The sequence below is a fragment of the Chiloscyllium plagiosum genome, chromosome 16 (genome assembly GCF_004010195.1).
Source record: "Chiloscyllium plagiosum isolate BGI_BamShark_2017 chromosome 16, ASM401019v2, whole genome shotgun sequence".
In the NCBI taxonomy this organism is placed as follows: Eukaryota; Metazoa; Chordata; class Chondrichthyes; order Orectolobiformes; family Hemiscylliidae; genus Chiloscyllium; species Chiloscyllium plagiosum.
In genome coordinates, this window is record NC_057725.1 from 39,225,544 (window position 1) to 39,251,442 (window position 25,899).

At 39.7% G+C, this 25,899-nt stretch overlaps 1 protein-coding gene across 10 annotated transcripts in view; it reads right to left on the bottom strand.

Annotated features, from left to right (window-relative positions):
* Positions 1 to 25,899, bottom strand: part of scube2 (signal peptide, CUB domain, EGF-like 2) — a 176,472-nt gene that overhangs the window by 53,407 nt on the left and 97,166 nt on the right. For 8 of the 10 annotated variants that reach the window (XM_043705875.1, XM_043705874.1, XM_043705870.1 and 5 more), the window contains 6 exons: positions 19,011 to 19,127; positions 15,895 to 16,017; positions 12,862 to 12,978; positions 5,353 to 5,475; positions 4,709 to 4,825; positions 1,342 to 1,416 (listed from right to left, as the gene is read on the bottom strand). In XM_043705875.1, coding sequence (XP_043561810.1) covers positions 1,342 to 1,416; positions 4,709 to 4,825; positions 5,353 to 5,475; positions 12,862 to 12,978; positions 15,895 to 16,017; positions 19,011 to 19,127 — 672 coding nt within the window. The remainder of the gene's footprint in view (positions 1 to 1,341; positions 1,417 to 4,708; positions 4,826 to 5,352; positions 5,476 to 12,861; positions 12,979 to 15,894; positions 16,018 to 19,010; positions 19,128 to 25,899) is intronic. The other 2 variants (XM_043705878.1, XM_043705877.1) reach the window with 1 other exon arrangement.

Consider the following 25,899-nt stretch of genomic DNA (forward strand, 5'->3'; position numbering starts at 1 on the left):
AATTGTGAAATAGAAATAACATTTTTGTGGAGAGAGAATTAATCGCAATAACTCCTTAGGCTTAGCAGAAGGACATAACAGGCAGATCCCTGAGGCATTCATAGCAAAGAACAAAAAATATCCTACTCTGTTCTGAATGGAGAACAGAGGATGGATCTGCTGGGTCTTGTTGCATGAACCAACCACTCAGCAATCATTCTAAAGAAGTTGAAATATCGCTCACAACTGCTGGACAGAAAGATAACAGCTGCACAAAGGTATGATGATAATCTCATGCTTGAATGACAAACACTGGTGAAACAGAAATCCTCCAAAGTTTCACACCAAATTGTAGAAGACGTTTAAGTATATATAAAGTGCATGGACTTTTAACTGCATTTTATAACTGACATTTTGCACTGAAAATGGTGCACGAAGCTAAGATTGCTTCACTGTTTCATGTGTGGTTAGTTAGTGATTTCTATTGGACTATACTACTCTGTAATACTACCAACCTAACTCTCCAGTTACAATTAATTATTAAAAGGTTGTCAATAGTTTTCAAATAACAATACAACTGAAATCCATTCAGACCAGCAAATTTCCTGTGGCATTGGTCATGGTCTGTTATAATAATTAGCTGCTAAATTGCAATCTGACTTCTCCCTTTACAACCACTGCTCAACTATTCACTGAAGGGAAGTAATTGGAGCTGCTTGTCAACTCAGCAAGCTGGATTTTTGCTTTGGAGTTGATACCCCTGCAGTGGGTGCATTTCCAGATCCCAAACTCCAGCTGACATGACCTTTTACAAACTGGCCAATTAGTGATGTCTTACCTAGAGAACCATTAAGAGGATAATAAGAGAGGGATTTTAAAATGCCATCGAAGAACTGTCCATGGTCTACTGCCAGGATGCTTTCTCCATACCTCAGCCATGTTTGGCTCCTATGGGAAAAATTCCAGTCAGCCTGAAACCACCTTAATTCCCCCAAAACACCATTTGTGGGTTAGTAGCTCTTACCATCCACCCACACGCTTGAATCCATGTTTATGAAAATGGATTGGAACCAGGAACACATGGGCAAACTGGAATGTCAGTCTGACAGCAAGCACATGGAAGCAACATTACCTGCAAGTTCCCTCCAAGTTACAACTATCCTGACAAGTAAATGTATCATCATTCTTTTATCTTTGGTGGATCAAAATCCTCAAGCCATCTACAAACCAGCACTGTTATACCCACATTACACTGACAATGTTATAATAAATAATATTATTTTCAGTAATTCCATAATAAGGAATATCAAAATAGGTCTTCAAAGGAACAAATTATAATTTATAAATTCTTCTTTCACTCACCCGTACAATGTGGAATATCTAAATGCTGACATTGAGAAGATACACCACATCTAATTGTGTAAGAATCTTCAGATTCTGTCAAATTTAACACATTAAAGAAAATTAGTTCAATTGATAAAACTCTCAAGCAACTTCATAACATAAAATCAGTAGATAATCCTTGACTTTATATTTATGCATATGAAACACTATTGACAAATATCTAAAAATAATCAGAACTTGTTAACATAAAAAAGGCATTAATTATGGAGAAATGTGGACTCAACCTCAGTGATAGCAAATACAAACACAATGAGAAAAACATGGGTTTTGAAATAACTCCACAGAGGCCAGTATCCCATCAGCAAGTCACCCTTTATTTACACCTGGAAAATCCTTGACACTGATCCAGCTCCGAGTCAGCTCCCACAGTCAGATTGTCTGACACTCCTGCTTTTATCTAAGCCAAGGCTCCCTTGACTGGAACAGGTTAATAACCACAATCAGGGAATTCATATTTTTGAGGTCCACCTGGCTGACCTCATTACAATCACAACATGCCTCCCCCTCTGAATCGAATGGCATGGACGGGATTTACATGCATTTGGAAAGGCAAGGACTGATTAGGAATAGTCAAATGGCATTGTGCATGGAAAGTCATGTCTCACTTACTTGATTGAGTTTTTTTAAGAGGTGACAAAGAAGATTGATAAAGGCAGGATGGTTGATGTTACCTATATGGACTTCAGCAAAGCATTCAATGAGGCTCTGCATGGTAGACTGGTTAGTAAGGTTAAATAAGATGGGATGCAGGGGGAACTAATCAACTGGATACAAAATTTGCTGGAAGAAACAAAACAAGGAGTGGTGGTAGAGTGTTGCGTTTTGGACTGGAGGCCTGTGACAAGCGACGTACCACAATGATTGGTGCTGGGTGCACTGCTTTTTGTTATTTAAATAATTTTCATCATTTGGATGTGAACACAGGGGGAACGGTTAGTAAGTTTGCTAGATGACACTAAAATGGGTGGTGTAGTGGACAGTGAAGACTATTATCTCAGAGTACAAAAGGATTTTGATCAGATGGGCCAATCAGCCACGGAGTGGCAAATGGAGTTTAATTTAGATAAGTGTGAGGTGCTGCACTTTGGCAAACCAGGGCAAGACTTATACAATTAATGGGGAGTGTTTCTGAAAAAAAAAAGAGAGGCGTGGGGTGCAGATGCAATATTCCTGAAATGTGGAGTCACAGGTAGACAGGGTTATGAATAAGGCATTTGGCACATTTGCCTTCATTGGTCAGAACGCTGAGTATCGAAGTACGGAAGTAATGTTGCAGCTGTACAGACCATTGGATAGACCACTTTTTAGAATACTGTGAACAATTCTGATCGCCCTTCTACAGGAGGGATATTGTTAAACTTGAGAGGGTGCAGAAGGGGTGAGTTATTGAGAGAGGCTGTATAGGCTGGGGCTGTTTTCTCCCTGGAGCACCGGAAGCTGAGGGGTGACCTTTTCGAGGTTTATAAGATCATGAGGGGCATGAATAAGGTGAATACCAAGTTCTTTTTCCTAGGGTTGGGGAATCCAAAATAAGAGGGTACAGGTTTAAGGTGACAGAGGAAAGATTTAAAAAGGATTTAAGGGGTAACTTGTTGACACAGAGGTTGGTATGTGCATGGAACAAGCTGCCAGAGAAAGTGGAGGAAGAGAGTACAATTACAACATTTAAAAGGCATTTGGTTAGGTATATGAACAGGAAGGGTTGAGAGAGATATGGGCCAAATGCTGGCAAATGATTGGGTTGTCTGGTCAGTGCAGACAAATTGGACCAAAGGATCTGTTTCTGTACTGCGTGACTCTAAATGATATGACTTGACAACTGGCAAACTGACAAGCGAAAGAACAGCAAAGGAAAACAGAAAGATCTTAAACTGTATTATCAGATTAATTTACTCAATAAAGTCTACATTGTACAAAATCAAAAGGCTATCTGTGTGAGATCCAGAGCTAACCATTTAAATGATGGCTTTCATTTGTTGGAGGAGAACTCAGCCATCTGTTTAGCTGCTTGAAAGCTTTGACAGATGTTCAATCTTTTAATTACCTTCAAATGTACTGATGGATTTCATGTTGCAAAGTTGGTTTGCACAGCTGTCCAGGAGAATAGATTTGTTGGCTTGGCTGGCTTCCAAAATACTAAGGAATTCTGTACAACAAGTTTGTCTGAACAGTTGTATTGAGAAATGAGCATTTGATGGCTTTGACAGATTTACAAGTGTGTGAAGAGCATATGAATGGTTTTTCAAATGCTTGTTCATCTGATGTTTGTTTATTTGGACAGATGCATACAAAGTAGATAGCAAGTGACTGTATTAAGGGGTTTATGGAGGTAAATGAACAGGGTAGGGGATTGAGGTAAGGAGGGGTTAAAGATCAGGTAAAGGGACATGAAGGATGGTGGGGACATTAAGCCAGCGTTTCTGTGAATAAAAGCAGCTATTTTAACCTGCTGCCTCAGCCCATGTCTGATTCCAGGCCAGCTCACGTTCCAGATATACAGGTACAGAGGCCTGATCTTGACATCAGGAAATTCACAACTCCTGATTTCCAATTCCTTGATGAAAATCCAGTCTTTCATGAATCATCATAATCATGCAGCAAAATAGATTATTTTGTTTTCTTTAAAGCAAAATGTATTCCATGCTGTATTTAAGAGTGGCAGTCTGGTGCAGATTTATTAACACAGTAGAAAATGGGTACATCAGAAAAATGAGCATTTTAATAAGATTGTCCAATCTTCCATCCACGAGTAATTTGATTTAATATCACTAATAATTACTGAAAAACTATATTGAAACATTTTATAGTTTTGTTACCATAAATAAAGCAATTTATGAACAAACGAACATTTAAAACATATCTGCGCATCTTTGAAAATTATTACAGTTGGCAGTTGGCAGCATATAAATTTGACTTGAGAGTTTTAAGTTTTAAGGATTTTCCAGGCATTACGAACCTGCATAAAAGATAAATGAAATGAAAATGCTAATGGTTTAGAGCGTAATTCATTTACAATTAAAATGTATAATTCGTCTTACTGGTTCAGCTAATTTTGTGCTGATTTTGCCAATATTACTGGCAGTCCTCAACAAAAGCTCTAGCCTCTGTCTAACTCTGATTAACATCTTATTATCCCTCCTTACATGACTATTACACTAGAGTTATGAAATTTTCAAAACTGCTTTCTATATGGCACAAACTAGCCATCTACCCTCAGTAGTCAGTTGACCTGATAATTGAAAAATATTTTGAGAAGGTGAAGTATGTTGAACTTAAACTATATTGAATAGTGAAAAAAAAACTTGTAACTTATTATTAAACTCACCAGCAGCAAAGTACACATTTGATGGGCAGCTCAGAGAGCACATATCAGCTCCACCTCTTTTACTGCAGTTAAGCAGGGCTTTGGCTGACACTTTAGTTGGTGGGAGCTTCTCTGCTTCTAAAGAGGATAAAAATATGACACACTCATGGAAAAAAAATTAATTGCATGGTTATGACAATTCTGTTTCAACACAAACTTAATACTGCATCCAGATTACGTGAAGAAATATGGTGACAAAATTCATCTTATTTCAACCATCTTCTGCTGCCCAGTAAAGTCAACAAAAAGTAAACTGTAAAGGTTATGAAAATGTAGTGAACACATCATACCATGAACAAACAGTCCAATACATATTTCAAAGGGAAAATACCAAATGCTAAAGAAAGAATAAAACACTCAGGATAATTGTTGAGAAATGAAGATCACAAGGAAATTAGTGAAAAGTATCTCCTGTTCTCCTCTTGCTACAAGTACTAAACAGATAATAAAAATTACATTAAAAATAAGCATGTTTACAAACTGGAGGATCCACAAATTGGAGGAACAGGTCTGTTTACCTAGCTGTGAATAATCAGGGTCTTCCAAACTTAACAATTTGGTAAATGAAAATGCACAGCAATAATCAGCTTCATACGGTTTCTTACCAACACAGTCTTTCTTGTTCCAGTGTAGTTTATAGCCTGGCTGACAATGGCACTTGTAACTTCCGACTGAGTTCATGCATCTGTGCTCACAACCTCCATTGTTTATGCTACACTCGTCAACATCTAAAAATCAAGAACAATGTACTTTCAATCACAAGGGGGAAACTACAATTTTACAACGGCAAAATACAGTTTTATACATGATCTTTTGATGGTTCAAAATGAAAATCACCACATTGCTACGATGGTGAAGTTTAAAGGCATATCGTGATCTCACATGGAGTGGAGATGGGCTGAACTTTCCAGTTCTTAGACAAGTGTTTTATTAAATGAGATTTGTGGTGCGTCATTCGCCGTGGCTCTCAGCAACTGTTCTCATGCAATTTTCAGCTCTTTAGCCCTTTAATTACGCGATTGGCCTCAATGATGTCCATTGTGTGGAACTGCAATGTGGAAGTGCTTGTCACTGCCAGAACTTTGCAATGTTCAAGCGGCTAGCACCATATTTAAACACCAGCTTCAGAAACTGCCTTTCATACTGGTGCTGTATCCTGCTGACTGGCAAAAGGAAACCACACCAATAGACCCAATAAGCCTGGACTGAGACAGTGACCCAGATCAGGGCAGTGTCCTGGATAAAACGCAATGCATCATAGCAGAGCAACAAGGTTCGTAATCTTCCGTGAACTGCAAGGACAAGTACCACCATCTCTCAGCTACCTCACACTCATAGTGCCACCATTCTCTCTAACTCTGCCACTGGACCCTCCTCTCACCAATGCTCAATGACTACAACTCTCACCATTACATGCATCGTGTCCACTCAGCTGCACTCACCCACGCCATCCTTCCAAATTATTAACACTTCGTACGCTTTCACAGCCCTCCTCCAATGATCCCCAGGATCACAGATTCTAGTCTTTAACCAATTTGATTCACTCCATGGGTTATCAAGAAATGGTTGGAAGCACTGGAAACTACAATGGCACAACATTCTGCAATAGTACTGAAGACTTGTAATCCACAACTTTCTGTTCCCCTAACTAAGTAGTTACAACACTGGCATCTACCCGACAATGTGCAAAATTGCCCAGGTACGTCCAATACACAAAACAGGACAGATCCAACCCAGCCAATGACTGCCCTGTCAGTCTATTCTCAATCCTCAGTAAAATGATGAGGGTGTCAGCAGGCAGTGCTATTGAGCAACAGCCTACTCAGTGTTGCCCAGTCTGCATTCCACCAGGGCTACTCAGCTCAATATCATTACTGCCTTGGTTCAAACATGGACAAAAGTGTTGAATCTTAGAGAGAAGGTGGGAGTGACAGCCCTTGACATCAAGGTTGCATTCGACTGAGTGTGGCATCAAGAAGCCCTCGCAAAACCGGTGAGAATCAAGGGGCAAACTCTCTGCTAGTTGAAGTCATACCTGACACATAGGAAGATGGTTGTGGTTATTGGAGGTCAGTCATCTCAACTCCAGGATATCCCTGTAGGTGTTCCTTAGGGTAGTATCCCAGGAGAAAGTGAGGACTGCAGATGCTGGAGGTCAGAGTCAATAGAAAATAAACAATAGGTGCAGGAGTAGGCCATTCTGCCCTTCGAGCCTGCACCACCATTCAATATGATCATGGCTGATCGTCCTTAATCAGTATCCTGTTCCTGCCTTATCTCCATAACCCTTGATTCCACTATCCTTGAGAGCTCTATCCAACTCTTCCTTAAATGAATCCAGAGACTGGGCCTCCACTGCCCTCTGGGGCATAGCATTCCACACAGTGTCAAAATGTGTGGTGATGGAAAAGCACAGCAGGACAGGCAGCATCTGAGGAGCAGGAGAGTTGATGTTTCGAGCATGAGCTCTTCGTCAGGAATCTTCATCAGTATCCTAGGCCCAATCATCTTCAGCTGCTTTGTCAATGACCTTCCCTCCATCAGAAGATCAGAAATGGGAATGTTCACCAATGTTCAGCAACATTCGCTACTTCAGTATCTGAAGTAGTCTATGTTCAAATGCAACAAGATCTAGAAAATATCCAGGCTTGGATTGAAGAGTGGCAAGTTAAATATGTGCTACACAAATGCCAGGGAATGATTATCTCCAATAAGAGACAATCTAAGAACCATCCGTTAACATTCAATGGGTTGGCAAACCTTAATCCTCCAATATCAAAATCCTGAGAGTTACCATTGACCAGAAACTCAACTGAACTCACCTATATATACATTGCCTACAAAAGCAGGTCAGAGGCTAACATTACTGCAGCAAGTAACTTACCGCCTGACTCCCCAAAGCTTGTCAATCATCCATAAGGCAAAAACTGGGAGGATGGTGGAATGCTCCTCACTTGCCTGGATGGGTGCAGCTCCAACAACATTCCAGGAGCTTGCCACCATCCAGGACAAAGCAACCTGCTTGATAGGCACGTCCACAAGCATCCACTCCCTCCACCACTGATGCTCAGGAGCAGCAGTGTACGTTACCTGCAAGATGAATTGCAGAAACAGCACCTTCTGGGCCCATGACGACTTCTGTCTAGAACGGCAAGGTCAGCAGACACATGGGAACACCACCATTTGCAAGTTTCACTCCAAGCCACTCACCATCCTGACTTGGAAATATGTTGCCATCCTCTTCACTGTCATTGAGTAATAATCCTGGAATTTTCTCCCTAACGGCATTATGGGTCTACCTACAACACATGGTCTGCAGCACTTTAAGGTGTCAGCTCACTACCACCTTCTCAAGGGCAACTAGGATGAGCAATAAATGCTGGCCAGCTGCCACACCCATGTCTGACTGCAGCCAAGGCATTGTACTTTAAAGTGGACCACACTGAGGCTAAAAGTAATATGCAAGATTGTGCTAGTGCCTGACCTGCACACAGCTTCTACATGCACACATCTCTGAAGGTAAAGGTTCAACCCATCCATCAGCTTTTCAAGAGAGTGCACTGCCATTCAAGGCTATGAGGTGTACACCCTGCCTTATAGCACAATGGTCTGTCATGAGAAGCTGAACATACGATATGTTGATCATACAGGATTCCCAAGCATTTCAGGCAAATTAGCAGTTTACTCGAACTCTGAAATGTTGAATGCTAATCAATGATGGAATAGCTCTTCTCAACCTATTGCCATCACAAGAGACTTCACTACACAACATTGGGATATCATACGCTGATTGAAGTCTTAAAATGACCTAACCATAGCACTGTGTGATATTAGTACACAGTCTCAATGTTGCCTTTTCCCTATCATGGGGACCCATAAAGTATAGATACTTGAAAACAGGATCACAAATTCCAAACATACAATCACGTGAATAAGAAAATATTGATTCAGTCATAACCAGGTCCATATCTCCTTTGCATTTAAGTAGGAGCTGCTTGCTATTTCAAGATGCATAATTAAAGGAAGCCGAAACTCAGCTCATTCGTCTGAGAAGCAAGCTTCAGTTAGGTTCTGGATTCTCATACTTCATGGTGCATAGCTCTATGATGATGTTTTAGGTGGCCCTCCTGATCAACATCCTGATCCTGTTCCTCCTCTTCAGAAGACTTCTTTGATCCCCCATTTCCTCTGCATCCAGGACATCCCCTTTGTTGGTTCCAGTTGTGAAACACCCAGCATGTTCCAATGATGCTTTCTGGGCTATATTGCAAGGCTTTGCTGAAGTAGTCTTAACATTGAAACCTCATCTTAAGGAGGCCTGCAGTCTGTTACACTATGTCCTGGTGGAAGCATGACTGGTGGGTACAGTCTATAACACCCTATACCTAGGGGAAGCCAGCAATGGTGGAGAAGCCCATTGCTCAGGCTCCTTGTCATGGGAGAAGAACATGAACATGAGTAAATGGCATCAGTGGCATCTGGATGCATTATGGGTCAAGGTTTGGAAGAAGCACATAGCTGCTTCTTGAAACAAGCCACAGACATAAAAAAGCAAGGTAGCTGTAATCTTGACAGCCACACTGATGAGATGGCCACCTCATCCTTCTATGTGCAAGCCCTTCTTCAGCAGATAACACAGTTTGGTGATGATGGCCTGGCGCATATTCTAGGTGGTAAAAACAATGACTGCAGATGCAGGAAACCAGATTCTGGATTAGTGGTGCTGGAAGAGCACAGCAGTTCAGGCAGCATCCGAGGACAGGCAAAATCCGAGGACAGGCAAAATCGACGTTTTGGGCAAAAGCCCTTCATCAGGAAGGGTTGAACCTTTACCTTCAGAGATGTGTGCATGTAGAAGCTGTGTGCAGGTCAGGCACTAGCACAATCTTGCATATTACTTTTAGCCTCAGTGTGGTCCACTTTAAAGTACAATGCCTTGGCTGCAGTCAGACATGGGTGTGGCAGCTGGCCAGCATTTATTGCTCATCCTAGTTGCCCTTGAGAAGGTGGTAGTGAGCTGACACCTTAAAGTGCTGCAGACCACGTATTGTAGGTAGACCCATAATGCCGTTAGGGAGAAAATTCCAGGATTATTACTCAATGACAGTGAAGAGGATGGCAACATATTTCCAAGTCAGGATGGTGAGTGGCTTGGAGTGAAACTTGCAAATGGTGGTGTTCCCATGTGTCTGCTGACCTTGCCGTTCTAGACAGAAGTCGTCATGGGCCCAGAAGGTGCTGTTTCTGCAATTCATCTTGCAGGTAACGTACACTGCTGCTCCTGAGCATCAGTGGTGGAGGGAGTGGATGCTTGTGGACGTGCCTATCAAGCAGGTTGCTTTGTCCTGGATGGTGGCAAGCTCCTGGAATGTTGTTGGAGCTGCACCCATCCAGGCAAGTGAGGAGCATTCCACCATCCTCCCAGTTTTTGCCTTATGGATGATTGACAAGCTTTGGGGAGTCAGGCGGTCAGGCGGTAAGTTACTTGCTGCAGTAATGTTAGCCTCTGACCTGCTTTTGTAGGCAATGTATATATAGGTGAGTTCAGTTGAGTTTCTGGTCAATGGTAACTCTCAGGATTTTGATATTGGAGGATTAAGGTTTGCCAACCCATTGAATGTTAAGGGATGGTTCTTAGATTGTCTCTTATTGGAGATAATCATTCCCTGGCATTTGTGTAGCACAAATTTAACTTGCCACTCTTCAATCCAAGCCTGAATATTTTCTAGATCTTGTTGCATTTGAACATAGACTACTTCAGATACTGAAGTAGCAAATGTGCTCCTGTGCACAAAGTGACTTCGCAAAATTATGTAAGTGATTGATGTTCCGCACTTCCTAAGTGAAGTTCTGAAAGATTTAAGTGGTATGAGGGTTGGACCGAGAGCAAGTGTGATGGTGTAATGAAGCTGAACTCTCTATCAACTTGCGTGGATGAAGGATGTGGGGAGATAGAGTCAATAGAGCATGCAGGGATATTATGATGATGACAAAGTTGGATGAAGGCCCACAATGGGAAATGGTGAGCTGTCAGGTAACCACTCTGACTTTTGTGTTGGAAACTTGCACCGTTCTGTTTCTCAGAGGATAGAATTGGAAACTGCACAGAAATGAAGCAAATTGGGCGATTAATGAGATCTAAACACATTGAAACAAGGTAGTCACTAATCTTTAGTGAGGCTCTGAACTGGCATTAAGATGTTAAACGAAAATCAGAAAATGTTTCTAAACGGTGGAATTCTGATTTTTAAAAATTTTCCGCTAACTTCCGCTAACTCACCAATGCCCACGGCACTCAAAGGAATGGAAATTACTACCCTTGGTCTCAATATTCCTCAATTCAGGAGTGAATAATGTTCAGTCCAAGGTCCTGAAATTTATTTTCATTTGATGATTTTTGTTACAAAGTCTTCACTAATGAACTTCTGATGAGTACACGATGAGATTTAGTCATGCTGTTAAAATGGTTGCATAGCCAGCCTTAAATGTCTAATAGACAGATACATGAAGAGGACCCATTTTGTGAGGGACAATGGCCCGTGCCCATAGTTTAGTATGAGTTGCTTAAACTAGGATAAAGGAAGAGAAACAAGATAGGAAAAAAGACAAGGAAAATACTAAACTTCAGTGGCATAGAAGTAAGTGTTCTAACACATCATATGATATAACACCAACTCAACCCACAAAGGATGAATGATCTCAGCTGAATCACCCAGAAGAGTTCCAAGCTAGAGAGATAGGTGTTTTTGCACTGTAAAAAGCAAATCAGAGTAATGACTCCTCCTGCTAATTCTTGTATACCTATAATTTAATAATAGAACAATGTCAACCAACAAAATTATAGCCCATTCTCAGCCTGAGAAAACGCAGAGCACGGTTGACTTCAGGAAGGTGAGATGGGTAAAGTAACAACTTAATTTAATATAAACAATTAATCACAAACCCCCATGCCATTTCTGTACTTTTTCCTAACTTGTGCTTTAATTGTTAAAATGTTAGAACATAGAAAAATACAGCGCAGTACAGGCCCTTTGGCCCTCGATGTTGCGCCGATCCAAGCCCACCTAACCAATACTAACCCACTATCCTCCATATACCTATCCAATGCCCGCTTAAATGCCCATAAAGAGGGAGAGTCCACCACTGCTACTGGCAGGGCATTCCATGAACTGACGACTCGCTGAGTGAAGAACCTACCCCAACTTCAGTCCTATATCTACCCCCCCCACCTTAATTTATAGCTATGCCCTCTTGTAATACCCGACTCCATACGCGGGAAAAGGTTCACACTGTCAACCCTATCTAACCCCCTAATCATCTTGTACACCTCAATCAAGTCACCCCTAAACCTTCTTTTCTCTAATGAAAACAGCCCCAAGTGTCTCAGTCTTTCCTCATACGATCTTCCTTCCATACCAGGCAACATCCTGGTAAACCTCCTCTGCACCCGTTCCAGTGCCTCCACATCCTTCCTATAGTATGGCAACCAAAACTGCACACAATATTCCAGATGCGGCCGCACCAGAGTCTTATACAACTGCATCATGACCTCAGGACTCCGGAACCCAATTCCTCTACCAATAAAAGCCAATAAAATGAAATTCTATGAGCTGAAAAAGAAACTCTTGATATTTACTGACATTTTTAATAATATAATACACAATTATTTAAATTAAAGCTGTCCAGAAAAGTAATCAATGCTAATCAAGCATAATTTCCCATTGAAGCCGAACAAATTCATTCACAGCCATTCGCAGTTCTTTTGGGAGCCAGTAGAGTCATAATGGGTCAAATAGCTTCTTTCTGTACTGTAAAATTTGATATTTCTATGTTTCTGATCACTATGTCACAAGAACCCTCCTTCAATGCCATACCTCCGTATTGTTTGAAGTAGCCTACCATGGGGAACCTTATCAAACGCCTTACTAAAATCCATATATACCACATCTACCGCTTTCCCCTCATCAACCTCCTTCGTCACCTTTTCAAAGAATTCAATAAGGTTTGTGAGGCACGACCTGCCCTTCACAAAACCATGCTGACTATGTTGTAAAATATTGAAATGAAAATATGCACTCAGAAGAATATATTGTGAAATACTCATCTTAACATACCTCCACAATGAATCAGTCCATACAGAGTATATCCCTTTTTACAAACACATTCAAAATGTCCTGGGTAGTTGATACAAATGTGATCACATGCTCTTTCAAAGAAGCATTCATCAATATCTACAATTGAAAAAAAACATACTGTGGATATTAAAGTATTAATTAATTACTGATGAACCATAGAAACTAAAACAATAAAAGAGAAACTCAACATCCCTGGTCAGCTGTGTCAGTAAATGTTTCATATTATTTTATATTTAATGCGCCGAGGGTTTCACTGGCTAGGGCAACATTTATTGCCCATTCTAATTGCCCTGGAGAAGGTGGTGAAAAGTTACTTTCTTGAACCCCAAAATTCCACGTATTGTATGAATATTATGAAATATTACTGTGCCACTAATGTTTCCAACAAGTTCCTAAAATCCTTACACTGACACTTTGCTTTCACCTGAAAATGACAGCTCATGCGTTATAGATCTGATTATACTCATAAGTGGCTCTAGGCATGTTCAACATCTTACTGGTCTATGGGGATTAGCAAAACACAAACAGTATGAAATTGGTCACAGAAGGGACAGTGGAGAATTGGCTGCTCATTTCACAGCCTGCCTAATACGGTCATAGAGTGATAGAGATGTATAGTACAGAAACAGATTCATCAGTCCAACTCAATTGTACCAGCCTCCACCACTTCCTCTGGTAGCTCATTTTTATACATGCACCTTAGAAAGGTTGGACCTTAGATCCTTTTGAAATCTTTCCCCTCTCACCCTCAACCTGTGTCCTCTAGTTCTGGACTCCCCGAGCCCAAGGAAAAGGACTTGCCTATTTACCATATCCATGCTCCTCATGATTTTATAAACCTCTGTAAGGTCACATCCCAGCCTCTACCACTCCAGGGAACCAGCCCCAGCCTATTCAGCCTTTCCCTCTACCTCAGACCTTCCAACTCTGGCAACGTCCTTGTAAACCTTTTCTGAACCCTTTCAAGTTTCACAACATCCTTCCTATAGCAGGGAGACTTGAATTTCAGATAGTAGTCCAGAAGTTGCTTAACCAATGTCCTGTACAGCCACAACATGACCTCCCAACTCCTGTACTCAATGCTCTTACCAATAAAGGCAAGTGTATCAAAAGCCTTTTTCACTATCCTCTTGACCACTTTCACGGAACAATGGACCAGCACTCCAAGGTCTCTTTGTTCAGCAACACTCCCCAAGATCTTACCATTTAGGTGTATAAGTCCTGCCTTGATTTGCCTTTCCAAAATGCAGCACCTCGCATTTATTTAAATTAAACTCCATCTGCCACTCCTCAGCCTACTGACGCATCTGATCAAATTCCTGTTATATGCTGAGGTAACTTTCATCACTGTCCACCACACCTCCAATTTTTGTGTCATCTGCAAACTTACTAACTATACCCCTTATGTTCACATCAAAATAATTTATATAAATGACAAGAAGCAGTGGACCCAGCACTGATCCTTGTGGCACACCATTGGTCACAGGCCTCCAGTCTGAAAAGCAACTGTCTGTCTTCTACTTTTGAGCCAGTTCTGTATCCAAATGGCTAGTTTCACTATATTCCATGTGATCTACCTGGGGAACATTACCGAACGCCTTACTGTATATAGATCATGTCCACTGCTATGCCCTCATCAATCCTCTTTGTTACTTCTTCAAAAAACTCAATCTAGTTACTGAGACACAGCTTCCTACACACAAAGCTATGTTGCTTTTTAAAATACATCAGTCTTGCCTTTTCAAATACATGTAAATCCTGTCCTTCAGGATTCCCTCCAACAACGTGCCCACCACCGATGTCAGGCTCACCAGTCTGTAGTTCCCTGGCTATTCCTTACCACTTATCTTAAATAGTGGCACCACAATAGCCAACTTCCCAGTGTTCTGGCACCTTACCTGTGGTTATCAATGACAAATATCTCAGCTATGGGCCTAGCAATCAGTTCCCTATCTTCCCACAGAGTTCTCGGGTACACCTGATCAGGTCCTGGGGATTTATCCAACTTTATGCATTTTAAGCCATTCAGCATCACCTCCTCTGTAATATGGTCATTTGTTTTATTTTATTATTTGTTTTATCAAAGACTTGCCATTATATGTCATGCAAAATAAACTGACAATACACATTTACACATTTTGGATTAATTCTTCCAAGACCAATTTCACCCTGTGAGACTTTTGATTAGGCCATTGGCTGATTTCAATAAACAAACAATTGCCCCAATTTTACTAATTACACTTTCCCATTCAAGCCGCAGTATTTTCAAAGATAAGCAAAATTTAATTTGTAGCTCCTGAAAACTCTGAGCAAATAGATCCATTAAAAAGGTGGCTGCCAGTTACTAACCTATTCTAGTCAACCAACAGTTCAGCTTCTTAAATTATATTGGCACTTATTTATAAATGATTACAATATGTCAGCAATTAATATTTATTGGCAATGTTTGTAGATTTACAGAATTAGTATGTATATAACTGACTTTAAAATTAATTTTGCAGACAACTCCTTTGCCTGTTGGTGATAAGCAAAGTTGAAGTAGTCTGTAATAATTTTTCAAGATGGAAGAATGTAGGACATTCAATAAATACAGATAAATTGAATCCAAGTATGGAATTTAAAGCTTCTATTAAGGAAAAAAAAACTTTTAAACCCAGGCTTAGCTGTTATATTGCAATTCATAAAAACAAATCATTATTTGAAATGTAAACTGTGTAAAGACCTTGCTTGAAAGGAGAATATTTTTACACAGTGTCACTTCAAAGCAGTGCTGCATAGATCATCATAGGCAGCACCGGGACTGCTACGTGTGAGGCAACCCTCAGAGATCAATGGAGATTCGTGCGCAGGTAGTATCTATAACTCTGGGGAATTAATGGTCTCAATTATCAAAGCATTGCAGCAACACTATGTAAGCAACATTTTAGCCACTTATCTGTAGATGAATATCCTTAATCTGTAAAACCTAAGCAACAAATATATTCATTGAATAATCCGAAACATTAAACCAACCTTGGCAGGTTCTTTCATCTGTTAAGAGTTTGTAACCTTTCTTGCAGCTGCAGCCAAAACTGCCAATAGTATTCTTGCAGAAGTGATCACAATCACCATTATTATTTAAGCATTCATCAATATCTGTAAAATAACAATTGTAGATCATTACTGCTTTTAAATTCCACATTTTTAAGTTACCTGAGAAAAGCTGTTTAAAGTGGTGCATTTTAAGAGGATGGATGGGCAAGCATATATAGATGAAATGGAGTAAAGCAGTAGAGACACCAAAGAACAGGAGATAGACTGAGGGGTCCAGGCATACAAATACTTGAAAATAGCAACAGAGGAACAGGAGTAGGCCATTCAACCCCTTGAGCCTGTTCTGCCATTCAATTAAATCGTGGCAGATCTGATAATCCTCTACTCCACCTTTTCTGCCTTTCCCCATAATCCTTGACTCCTTTACAGATTAATAATCTTAATGATCCAGCGTAGTCAGCCTTCTGTGGTGAGGAATTCCACAAATTCACAATCCACTGAGAGAAGAAATTCCTCCTCACCTCTGTTTTAAATGCGAGACTCCTTATTCTAAGATTATGTCCTCTGCCTAGATTACCCCAGAAAGCTAAACATCCTTTCTGCATCTAACCTATCAAGTTCTCAAGAATCTTAATGTTTAAATAAGAGCACCTCTCATTCTTATAAACTCTAAGGCCCAACCTACTCAACCTCTGCTCATAAGACAGTCCCTCAATACCTGGGATCAGCTTAATGAAATTTCTCTGGACTGCCTCCAGAGAAATTCTCTTGGATAAGGGGACCAAAATTGTTCATAGATCCCAGGTGTGGTCTAACTAGTTCCTTGTATAGTATTAACATGACCTCACTAATTTTAAATTCCATTCCCTTTAACTCAAAGACCAACAATCCGTTTGCCTTCCATATTACCTGCTGATCTTGTATGCTAGCCTTTTTTAGATTTATGCATGAGGACTCCCAAATTATCCAGTTATGAATTAGTCTTCAGAATGCTGACTTTATTTAATCTGTTCAAGTGTTCAAACACTCAGATTCATTGGATTTTTGAAATGAAAAGTTATCTAGTTACATTTTTCCCCCGAATTATTGGAAATGCATTTATAACTTGACATTTCAAAGGCGTAATTCCCAAATCTAGCTTTGGATATAATTATCCAAATGACTCATGTCTGGAATTCCCTCACCTATTTATTTTAATATCCTGGAGTGAAAACCATCAGGTCCAAGATATTTTTAATCTTAATTCCTCTCATTTTTTTCTATTATTGTGGTTTCTTGTATTTAGCTGAAACTTTATTGCTGGAACAGCACAGCAGGTCAGGCAGCATCTAGGGAACAGAAGATTCGACGTTTCGGGCACATGCCCTTCTTCAGGAATCTTGTATTTCCATATTTACAAATCAGATTTGTAGAATCATTTATTCATAAACAGACAAAAGGTTGAATTTGGAATCTCTATTAAAAGGCTGTGTCAGAAGGCAAATTACACATTTTAAAATGGAAGTAAATGATTTCTTTATATTCTTTCATGGGACATGGGCACTGCTGGCTGGCCAGCATTTACTGCCTGTCCTTAGTTACCCTTGATATGGTGGATGGTGAGTGATTTGGAAGGGAACTTGCAGGTGGTATGTTTTCATGGATCTGCTGCCCTTGTCCTTCTAGATAGAAGTAATCATGGGTTTGGAATGTGCTGTCTGAGGATCTTTGGTGAATTTCTGCAATGCATCTTGTAGATAGTGCACACTGCTGCTACTGAGCATTGGTGGTGGAAAGAGTGGATGCTTGTGGATGTGGTACCAATCAAGTGGGCTGCTTTGTCCTGAATAGTATCAAGCTTCTTGAGTGTTGTTAGAGCTGCACGCTTCTGGGGAAGTCAGAGTATTTCATTGCACTCCTGACTTGTGCTTATTGTTATCAAGGTGTAAGGGGTACTGTACCTTTAAGAGAATTGAAGGACTTAGCAAGCACACAGAGTGCTAGAGAATTTACAATGTAACATTTGGTCCAAGCTGGCAGCACCTGGGTTGCCATGAGAAAACAAAATTCAAATTCAGCCAGTTTAAATTATGCCCCAAGATACTAAACTCCAATCAAGTTTGAATTTGGTATTTTAACAATATTAAAACCAATGAAATGATCTGATGCTTTGGGGTACAAGACCGGAAAAAATTGAACAGTTGGAGGAGAACTGCCAAGCCACCAACATATGCAGACTGCACAGAGAATTACTCTCTTAAAGTTATCTTTATCTATCAATGACCTGTGAAACAGAAATCCCTAAGAAGAAGAAATGAAGTCAAAGGAAGATACAAAGAGAAGATTCAACAACTGGCTGGTTTTGATGTTTGAATTTTTCTCTAAATCTTAATTGGCGTTTTATTGGACTAGTATTGTAGAGGGGAAGGTAAAAGATAGGTTTAGATAAATAAGTTGTAAGTAGTTGTTAGTTAATTATTCTCTGTTAGACTTCAAAAAATTAAAGTTGTTACTTTTTACTTTAAATAGTGAATTTTGGGATCGTTCTTTGTCTCTCAAATTTTAACAGATTACAGCACGGGTTAAATCAATTCTGTGTTGCACGTTTAAATTAACGGGGGTGGGAAGGGGTTTACCCTGTGTTATAACTGTTTGAATTTCAAAACTAACCAGCTGTCAAATCTTCTCTTTGTGTCTTCCTCTGTCTTTCTTTTCTTCTTCTTAGGGATTTCTGTTTCACAGATCATTGCCAAAATAATATCGTCAAAAAACTTTGCGGAGTCAAAAGGTGTGTTACACTATTTTTATCCTATGACCTACTTTTGTAGCCACTGTGTTTATGTAGCTTATTTGCTTTTCAACAAAAAAAGCAAAAATCACCAAACTGCTGTTTTTTAATACTCAAGCAGGGATACATTCCTGGTCACGACTGTCATAGCTGACAGCATCAAAAGTCATAAAACTGACTTTACATTTAATAAGAAAATTTACATTAACAGGTATATCACAAAAAGTCAACAAAGAATTTTAAATATTGAAGAACATTGAAATGTTATAATCACGAAATATGTCAAATTACCTTCTCCACACAGAAGTCATTAAAGTTGATATCTAACCTTTACAAGTCTTCCCATCCGGTTGCAGTGTGAATCCTACAGGACAGCTGCACCGAACACCAGTAGAAGTATCTTTACAGGTACGATCACAGCCACCATTGTTAACTGCACATGTTTCTATAGATAGAATAAAAATTACTTGCAACCCAAGTTTCATTCTTACATTTTTACCATTTCAATTCATTGAAATATCACTGTGAACTTAAAATAAAATTCACATTAAATTGTAGAAAGTTAGTTCAAAACAACAAATTGTTGTTAATTTATGAAAGATAAAGGTAGAAATACTGAGTGATGCTTTTGTACGGAGTTAAATTTAATGATAAAATATCTGCAATTTAACATAGTATTAAACAATATTTATAGTACAGAAACAGGCCATTTGATCAAATAGGTCCATGCCAATGTTCACACTCCTTGTGACCTTTTTCTCACCATTCTTCAATTAACTCCATCAATCTATCTTTTTTTTTTCTCCTTCATGTGTTTATCCAGATTCTTTTTTTCAAATGAGTCTAAGCTATTCACTTTAACTACTCCTGAAAGCGACTCCCTTGCTTTGATACTGTTTTTATAACGTTATTAAACTGAGTCTCTATATTTTTTGATTGGTGTTTCTATATTCCATTAAGGCACTACTCTTTCTAAAGTATTATGGAGTCCTTACTATGTTCTTCAAAATGTACCACCTCATGCTTATCTAAATTAAAATACAATTTCCAAATACACATCTACATTGCCTGTTTATTAATGTCTCCCTGCATCGTGTTTTCTACAACTGCAGAACACCCCACCTCAAATTGGTGTAATTTAAAAATATAGAAATTGTGTAACTGATTCCAGAGTGAAAACCAAAACAACTTACACCAATCTAGCACATTTAACATATTAAAATATCCCAAACTTGATATGAGCAATCTATTAAACTGTAACATGGAATGAGATTTTAGGACAAATGAGCAGATGTTTGATCAAAGTAGTAGATTTTAAGCAGCTCCTTAGAAGAGGCAGAAGAGCTAGAGAGGCAAAGAGAAATAGGGAAAGACTTCCAAACAGGAGGCCCAAAACAGCAAATGCAGGGTGAGGGTGAACAAAATTTCAGGCAGCAGAGTTTTAGATGAACAAGAGAAAACAGAATAGGGTCAGGACCACAGAGATACATGTATAAGCTCAGGTAATGAAAGTAAAATGCAGAAATAATAAATAATTGCTTTGCTTCAGTATTTACCAGAGATATTAACATGATGGTAATGACATCTGGAATAAGATCAAAAAAGGATAGTGAAGTCAGAAGAGGCAGGAAATAATTGTTAAATTAATTAAACTTGGCGAGGCTAAAACCCTCTAACTGGATAATCTACAAGAAAAGGGAATACTGACAGAGGACTGACAGGTGACTGATATCATTCCACTTTTTTATTTGTTCATTGAATGTGGACATTTCTGGCTAGACCAACATTTATTGCCCATTCTCCATTTTTCTTGAGAAGGTCATGATTAGCCATCTTCTTGAACCACTGCAATTCTTGAGGTATACTTTTGGGAGGTAGATTTGGTATTTTGACCATAAAATGGTGGAGAAATCATGATATGGTTCCAAGTCAGGATGATATGTGATTAGGAGGAGAACATGCAAATAGTGGGTTCCAATGCACTTGCTATCCTTTCCTTCTAGGTGGTAAAGATCATGGCTTTGGAACTGCTGAAGGGGCCATGGTGAGTTGCTGCAGTGTACCTTAGGTACACATTGCTGCTACTATATTGGAGGAAGTGAACATTGCTTAGGGTGCCAACCAAGCGGCTGCTTTATCCTGGATGGTTTCAAGCTTCTTGAATATTATTGGAGTTGCATTCATTCAGGATACAGAAAGCAGTCCATTGCATTTCTGATGTTGCCATATTCTGGCATTGGATAGCCAGGAGGTGACTTGTCAGCAAATTCCTAGCCTCTAACCTGCTCTGCCACAGTATTTATGACTAGTCCAATTCAGTTTCTGGTCAATGGTAACACCCAGGATGTTGATAATGGGATGTCACTGAATATCAACAGGCAAAGGTTATATTACATCTTGTTAGAAATTGCAATCGTCCGTTACTCGTGTGGCTTGAATATTATTTGCTACTGTTCATTACAAAACTGGATATTCTTCAGGTTGTTTTACTTATTGACACGGTAGCTTTAGTATCTGAGGAGTGGCTGAATCATCAGCAAACACTCCCACTTTTGGTCTTATGATGAAAGGAAGGTCACGGATGAAGCAGCTGAAGATGGTTGGACACGATCCTGAGGAACTCCTGCAGTGATATCCTTCAGCTGACTGAACCTCTAACATCACAACCATTTTGGTAGGACTCCAACCAGTGGAGATTTTTCCCCTAGATTCTCATTGACTTTAGTTTTGTTTGGTCTACATGATACCTTGATGTCAAGGGCTATCACTCGGACCCTACCTCATGAATCCAGCTCTTTTGTCCATGTTTGGAACAAGGCTATAATGAGGCCAAGAGCTGAGTGGCAGAACCCAAACTAAGCATCAGTGATTGGGTTATTCTTTTGTACCTGCCATCTGACAGCATTGTCGATGACCTCTTTCACCATTTTTCCAATTGTAAGTAGACTGTGAGGGCATTACTTGACTGGTTGGGTGTTATTTTGACCGTAGAATATACCTGGGCAATTTTCTGTATTGTTAGGTAGATGACAGTAATGTAGCTGTACAGGATCAGCTTAGCTATGGAGCATGAGTCTTCAGTACTATTAGGCGAAAAGACGATGCTGGGGATTAGATCAGGAACGCCTGATGAAGGGCTTTGGCCTGAAACATCGATTTTCCTGCTCCTCGGATGCTGCTCGACCTGCTGTGCTTTTCCAGCACTACTCTAATCTTCAGTACTATTCCCTAAATGTTGTCAGGGCCTATACCATTTGCAATATACAGTTTATTCAGCCATGAGTTCAAATAAATGGAACTATGAAGGCACGAGATGAAAGTTGACAATGATGCATTGGGAATCTGGGAGGGTTAGTAATGGGCAGGAAATGACTCATATTTAAGGAACATAGGCATAATTTCATTTCAATCTGGCACAAAAGCAATTCAGGAAAGGTAGGTCAATCATGGCTTACAGAATAAATTTGAGGTAGTATTCAAGCCAAAGAGAAGACATATAAAATTGCCAAAGAAAGCAGCAAACATGAGGATAAGGAGAATTTTAGAATTCAGCAAAACAGGTCAAAAGATTGATGAAGAGGGGCACAATAGAGTGTGAGAGGAAACTTGTGAGGAATATACAAATTGACTGCAAAAGCTTTTTTAAATATGTGAAGATAAAGAAGTTAGTAGAGGCAAATGTCGTTTCCATACAGTCATAAATAAGGGAAATTATAATGTGAATCAAAGAAATTGCAGAAGAATTGAACACAAACCTATTCTGTATTCAGAACAGAGGACACAAATAATTTCCTAAATGTTAGAGAACCAAGGATCTAGTGAACAAAATAAATATTAATTTTTTAAAAATGTGCTAAGGCAATTAATGGGATTAAAGACCGACAAATGCCCAGGGCCTGAGAATCTGCATCCCAGAGGACTAAAGGATGTAGCCCTGGAAATAATGAATATATTGGTGGTCACCTTCCTAAATTCTATAGACTCGAGCAGTTCTTACAGATTGGAGGTGGAAAATTTAACCCCATTATTCAAAAACAGAGGGAAGGAACAAAATAATTACATTCTGGATTAGTGGTGCTGGAAGAGCACAGCAGTTCAGGCAGCAGTCAAGGAGCAGCAAAATCGACGTTTTAGGCAAAAGCCCTGATGAAGGGCTTTTGCCCAAAACGTCGATTTCGCTGCTCCTTGGATGCTGCCTGAACTGCTGGTGCTCTTCCAGCACCCCTAATCCAGAATCTGGTTTCCAGCATCTGCAGTCATTGTTTTTACCAAAATAATTACAGACCAGTTAACCTTACATCACGGGGAAAATGCCAGTCTATTCTAAAAGTATCAGAACCAAACACTTGGAAAACACTAATGAGATTAGACAAAATCAGTTTGGGTTTATGCAAAGGAAATCATGCTGATCTACTGAAGTGTTTTTGAAATAGTAGAATAGATAAAGTGTTGTGGGTGAATCAGTTTTATTTTGACTACTTATTAAGAAATCTCACAGACAAGACCCCTCAAGCAAGTTAAGCCTCATAACTCAACTTTGCTATTTTCCAACTAATGGTGGAATTTAGCTATGATTCCATCGACAGTGTCTGTCTTTGGAAGAGTCCAAGGTTTGATCCTTGTGCAGCGTTGTTCTTTGAAGTTCTACTAAAGTGGGACTTCTGATGTTGAATTCTTATTACAGATTTACATCCTTCAGATCCATGATGCGAAATGATTGATAATTCTTTAAATTCTTTCATCCAAATAAGTCTTAGCTTGCTTTCTTATCAGAAATAACTCATTTGTTCCTTGTTACATTTGACATTGACTGTCTGTTTGAAGACACAGCTTTCCTGCAGTCAATTCCTTAAATTCTTCTGCAGGGCAATCAGTTGTCCCTGTGGCATAAAGCAGCCAGTTATCAAGCAGGTCTTAAAACAGCTTCAACTCCCAAGCATGGCCAATTGCTTCCAAATCCTCTATATGTTTGTCCTTATCTTTAATAGTTTAGTCCAGACAGTTATTGCTGTTTTCAGTTTGTAACAGTTTATCTTTTGTTGATTCAATCCAAGAACAGTTATTAAGGTTCTGAAGTCAATAATATCACAAGGGAAAACCAACGGATGTGGTATATTTGAATTTTAAAAAAGCTTTTGATAAGATCCCACATAAGAGCCTGCTGGGCAAAGTTAAAGCACATAGGATTGGGGTGATATATTGGCATGGATTGAGAATTGGTTCACAAACCAGAAACAGAGTGGGAATGAATTGGTCTTTTTCCTCTGGTATAACCCAGATCAGTGCGTGAATCATAAAATCTGTACAGTGTGGAAACAGGACACTTGGCCTAAGTCCACACCGACCGTATGAAAAGGAACCCATCCAGATCTATCCCCCTACCCTACTACCATACATTTACCCCTGACTAATGCACTTAACACATCCCTGAACACTATGAGCAATTTAACATGGCCAATTCACCTAACCTGCACATCTTTAGACTGTGGGAGGTAACCCACGCACAGGGAGAATGTGCAAACTCCACACAGTCACCCAAGGTTGGAATCGAACCAGGAACCAGTGCTGCCAAGCTATTCACAATACATATAAATGGCTTGGATGAGGGAACCAGATGCAATGTTTCCAAGCTTGCTGATGACACAAAACTAGACTAGGTTGTCAGCTGAGAGGCTTCAGGACCATCTAGACAAGTTGAGTGTATGGACAAACAGGTAGATACAGTACAACACAAGTAGATATGAAGTTATCCACTTTGGCATGTAAAAAAAAAAGGAAGAGTATTATTTAAATGTTGATATATTGGAAAGTATGAATGGATAAAGGGATCAGGATGTCATTGTCCACTAGTTAAGGGAATTAAACAGGTAGGTGCAGCAAGCAATTGTACATTGACCTTCATTGCAATAGGATTTGAGTTCAAAAGTAGGAATTGTCTTACTGCAGTTATACAGAGCCTTAGTGAGACTGCACCTAGAGTAGTGTGTGCAGTTATGGTTTCTCTACCCAACAGAGGATATACTTGCCAAAGAGAGAGTTCAGCACAGTTTCACTAGGCTGATACTGGCAATGGCAGGACTATCGTATTAGGAGAGATTGATTCAACTCAGCCTGTATTAATTGGGGCTTAGAAGAATGAGGGGGAATCAGGTTACAACATAAAACATTCAACAGAGCTAGACAGCCTAGATGCAGGGAGGATGTTTCCCCTAATTAAGGAACCAGGGCTCAGTCTCAGGATAGAGAATAGACCATATAGGACTAAGATAAGGAAACATTTCTTTACTCAGGGCATGGAATATTCAAGAAAGATATTGATTACAGATTTTAAAGATATCAAATTTCGTGGAGAACAAGAAAATGGCATCGAAATAAAAGATTTGTCATAGAATCATAGCATTATACAGCACAGAAACCAACCCTTTGGTCTAATTCATCCCCGCTGACCAGATATCCTCAACTGATCTAGTCCATTTGCCAGCATTTGACCCATATCTCTCTAAACCCTTCCTATTCACGTACCCATCCAGATGCCTTTTAAATGTTGTAAGAACAGGTTCAAAGGACCAAATAGCCTCGTTCCGCTCTGCTATTTCTTGATATCATGGAGTAAAGTGAATAGGTAAAAGGCTGGCAACTATGATGGTGGAGACCTCAGGAGGAGATTGAGCAGCATTAACCATCCAGCACCTTTGGCTGAAGATAGATGGAAGTACTTCAGCTTGGTCTTTTGTATTGATGTTCTGGGCTCCATCACTGCTAAGAATGGGGATATTTGTGGAGCCATCACTATCTGTTATGTGTTTAATGTTTAATCCATTCAGAACAGGATTTGGCAAGACTGCAAAGCTTAGATCTGATCCGTTGGATGTGAGATTGCAGTGGAATATATAATTCTGCAGCTGTTTGTGGATGCCCAGATTTCAGTTGTTAGATCTGTTTGAAGTCAGTCGCATTTATTACAGTCGGAGTGCCACATAACATGTTAAAGGGTATCCTCAATTTGAAAACCGAAAGAATTGTGGATGCTGTAAATCAGAGACGAAAACAGAAATTGCTGGAAAATCTCAGCAGGTCTGATCATATCTGTGAAGTGAAATCAGAGTTGATGTTTTGGGTCCGGTGACCCTACCCCAGGACTGATGTCAGCGAGGGGGTAAGGAGTGAAGAATAGGAGATAAAGAATAGTTGGACAAAGGAGTGAATAACAATCTGGC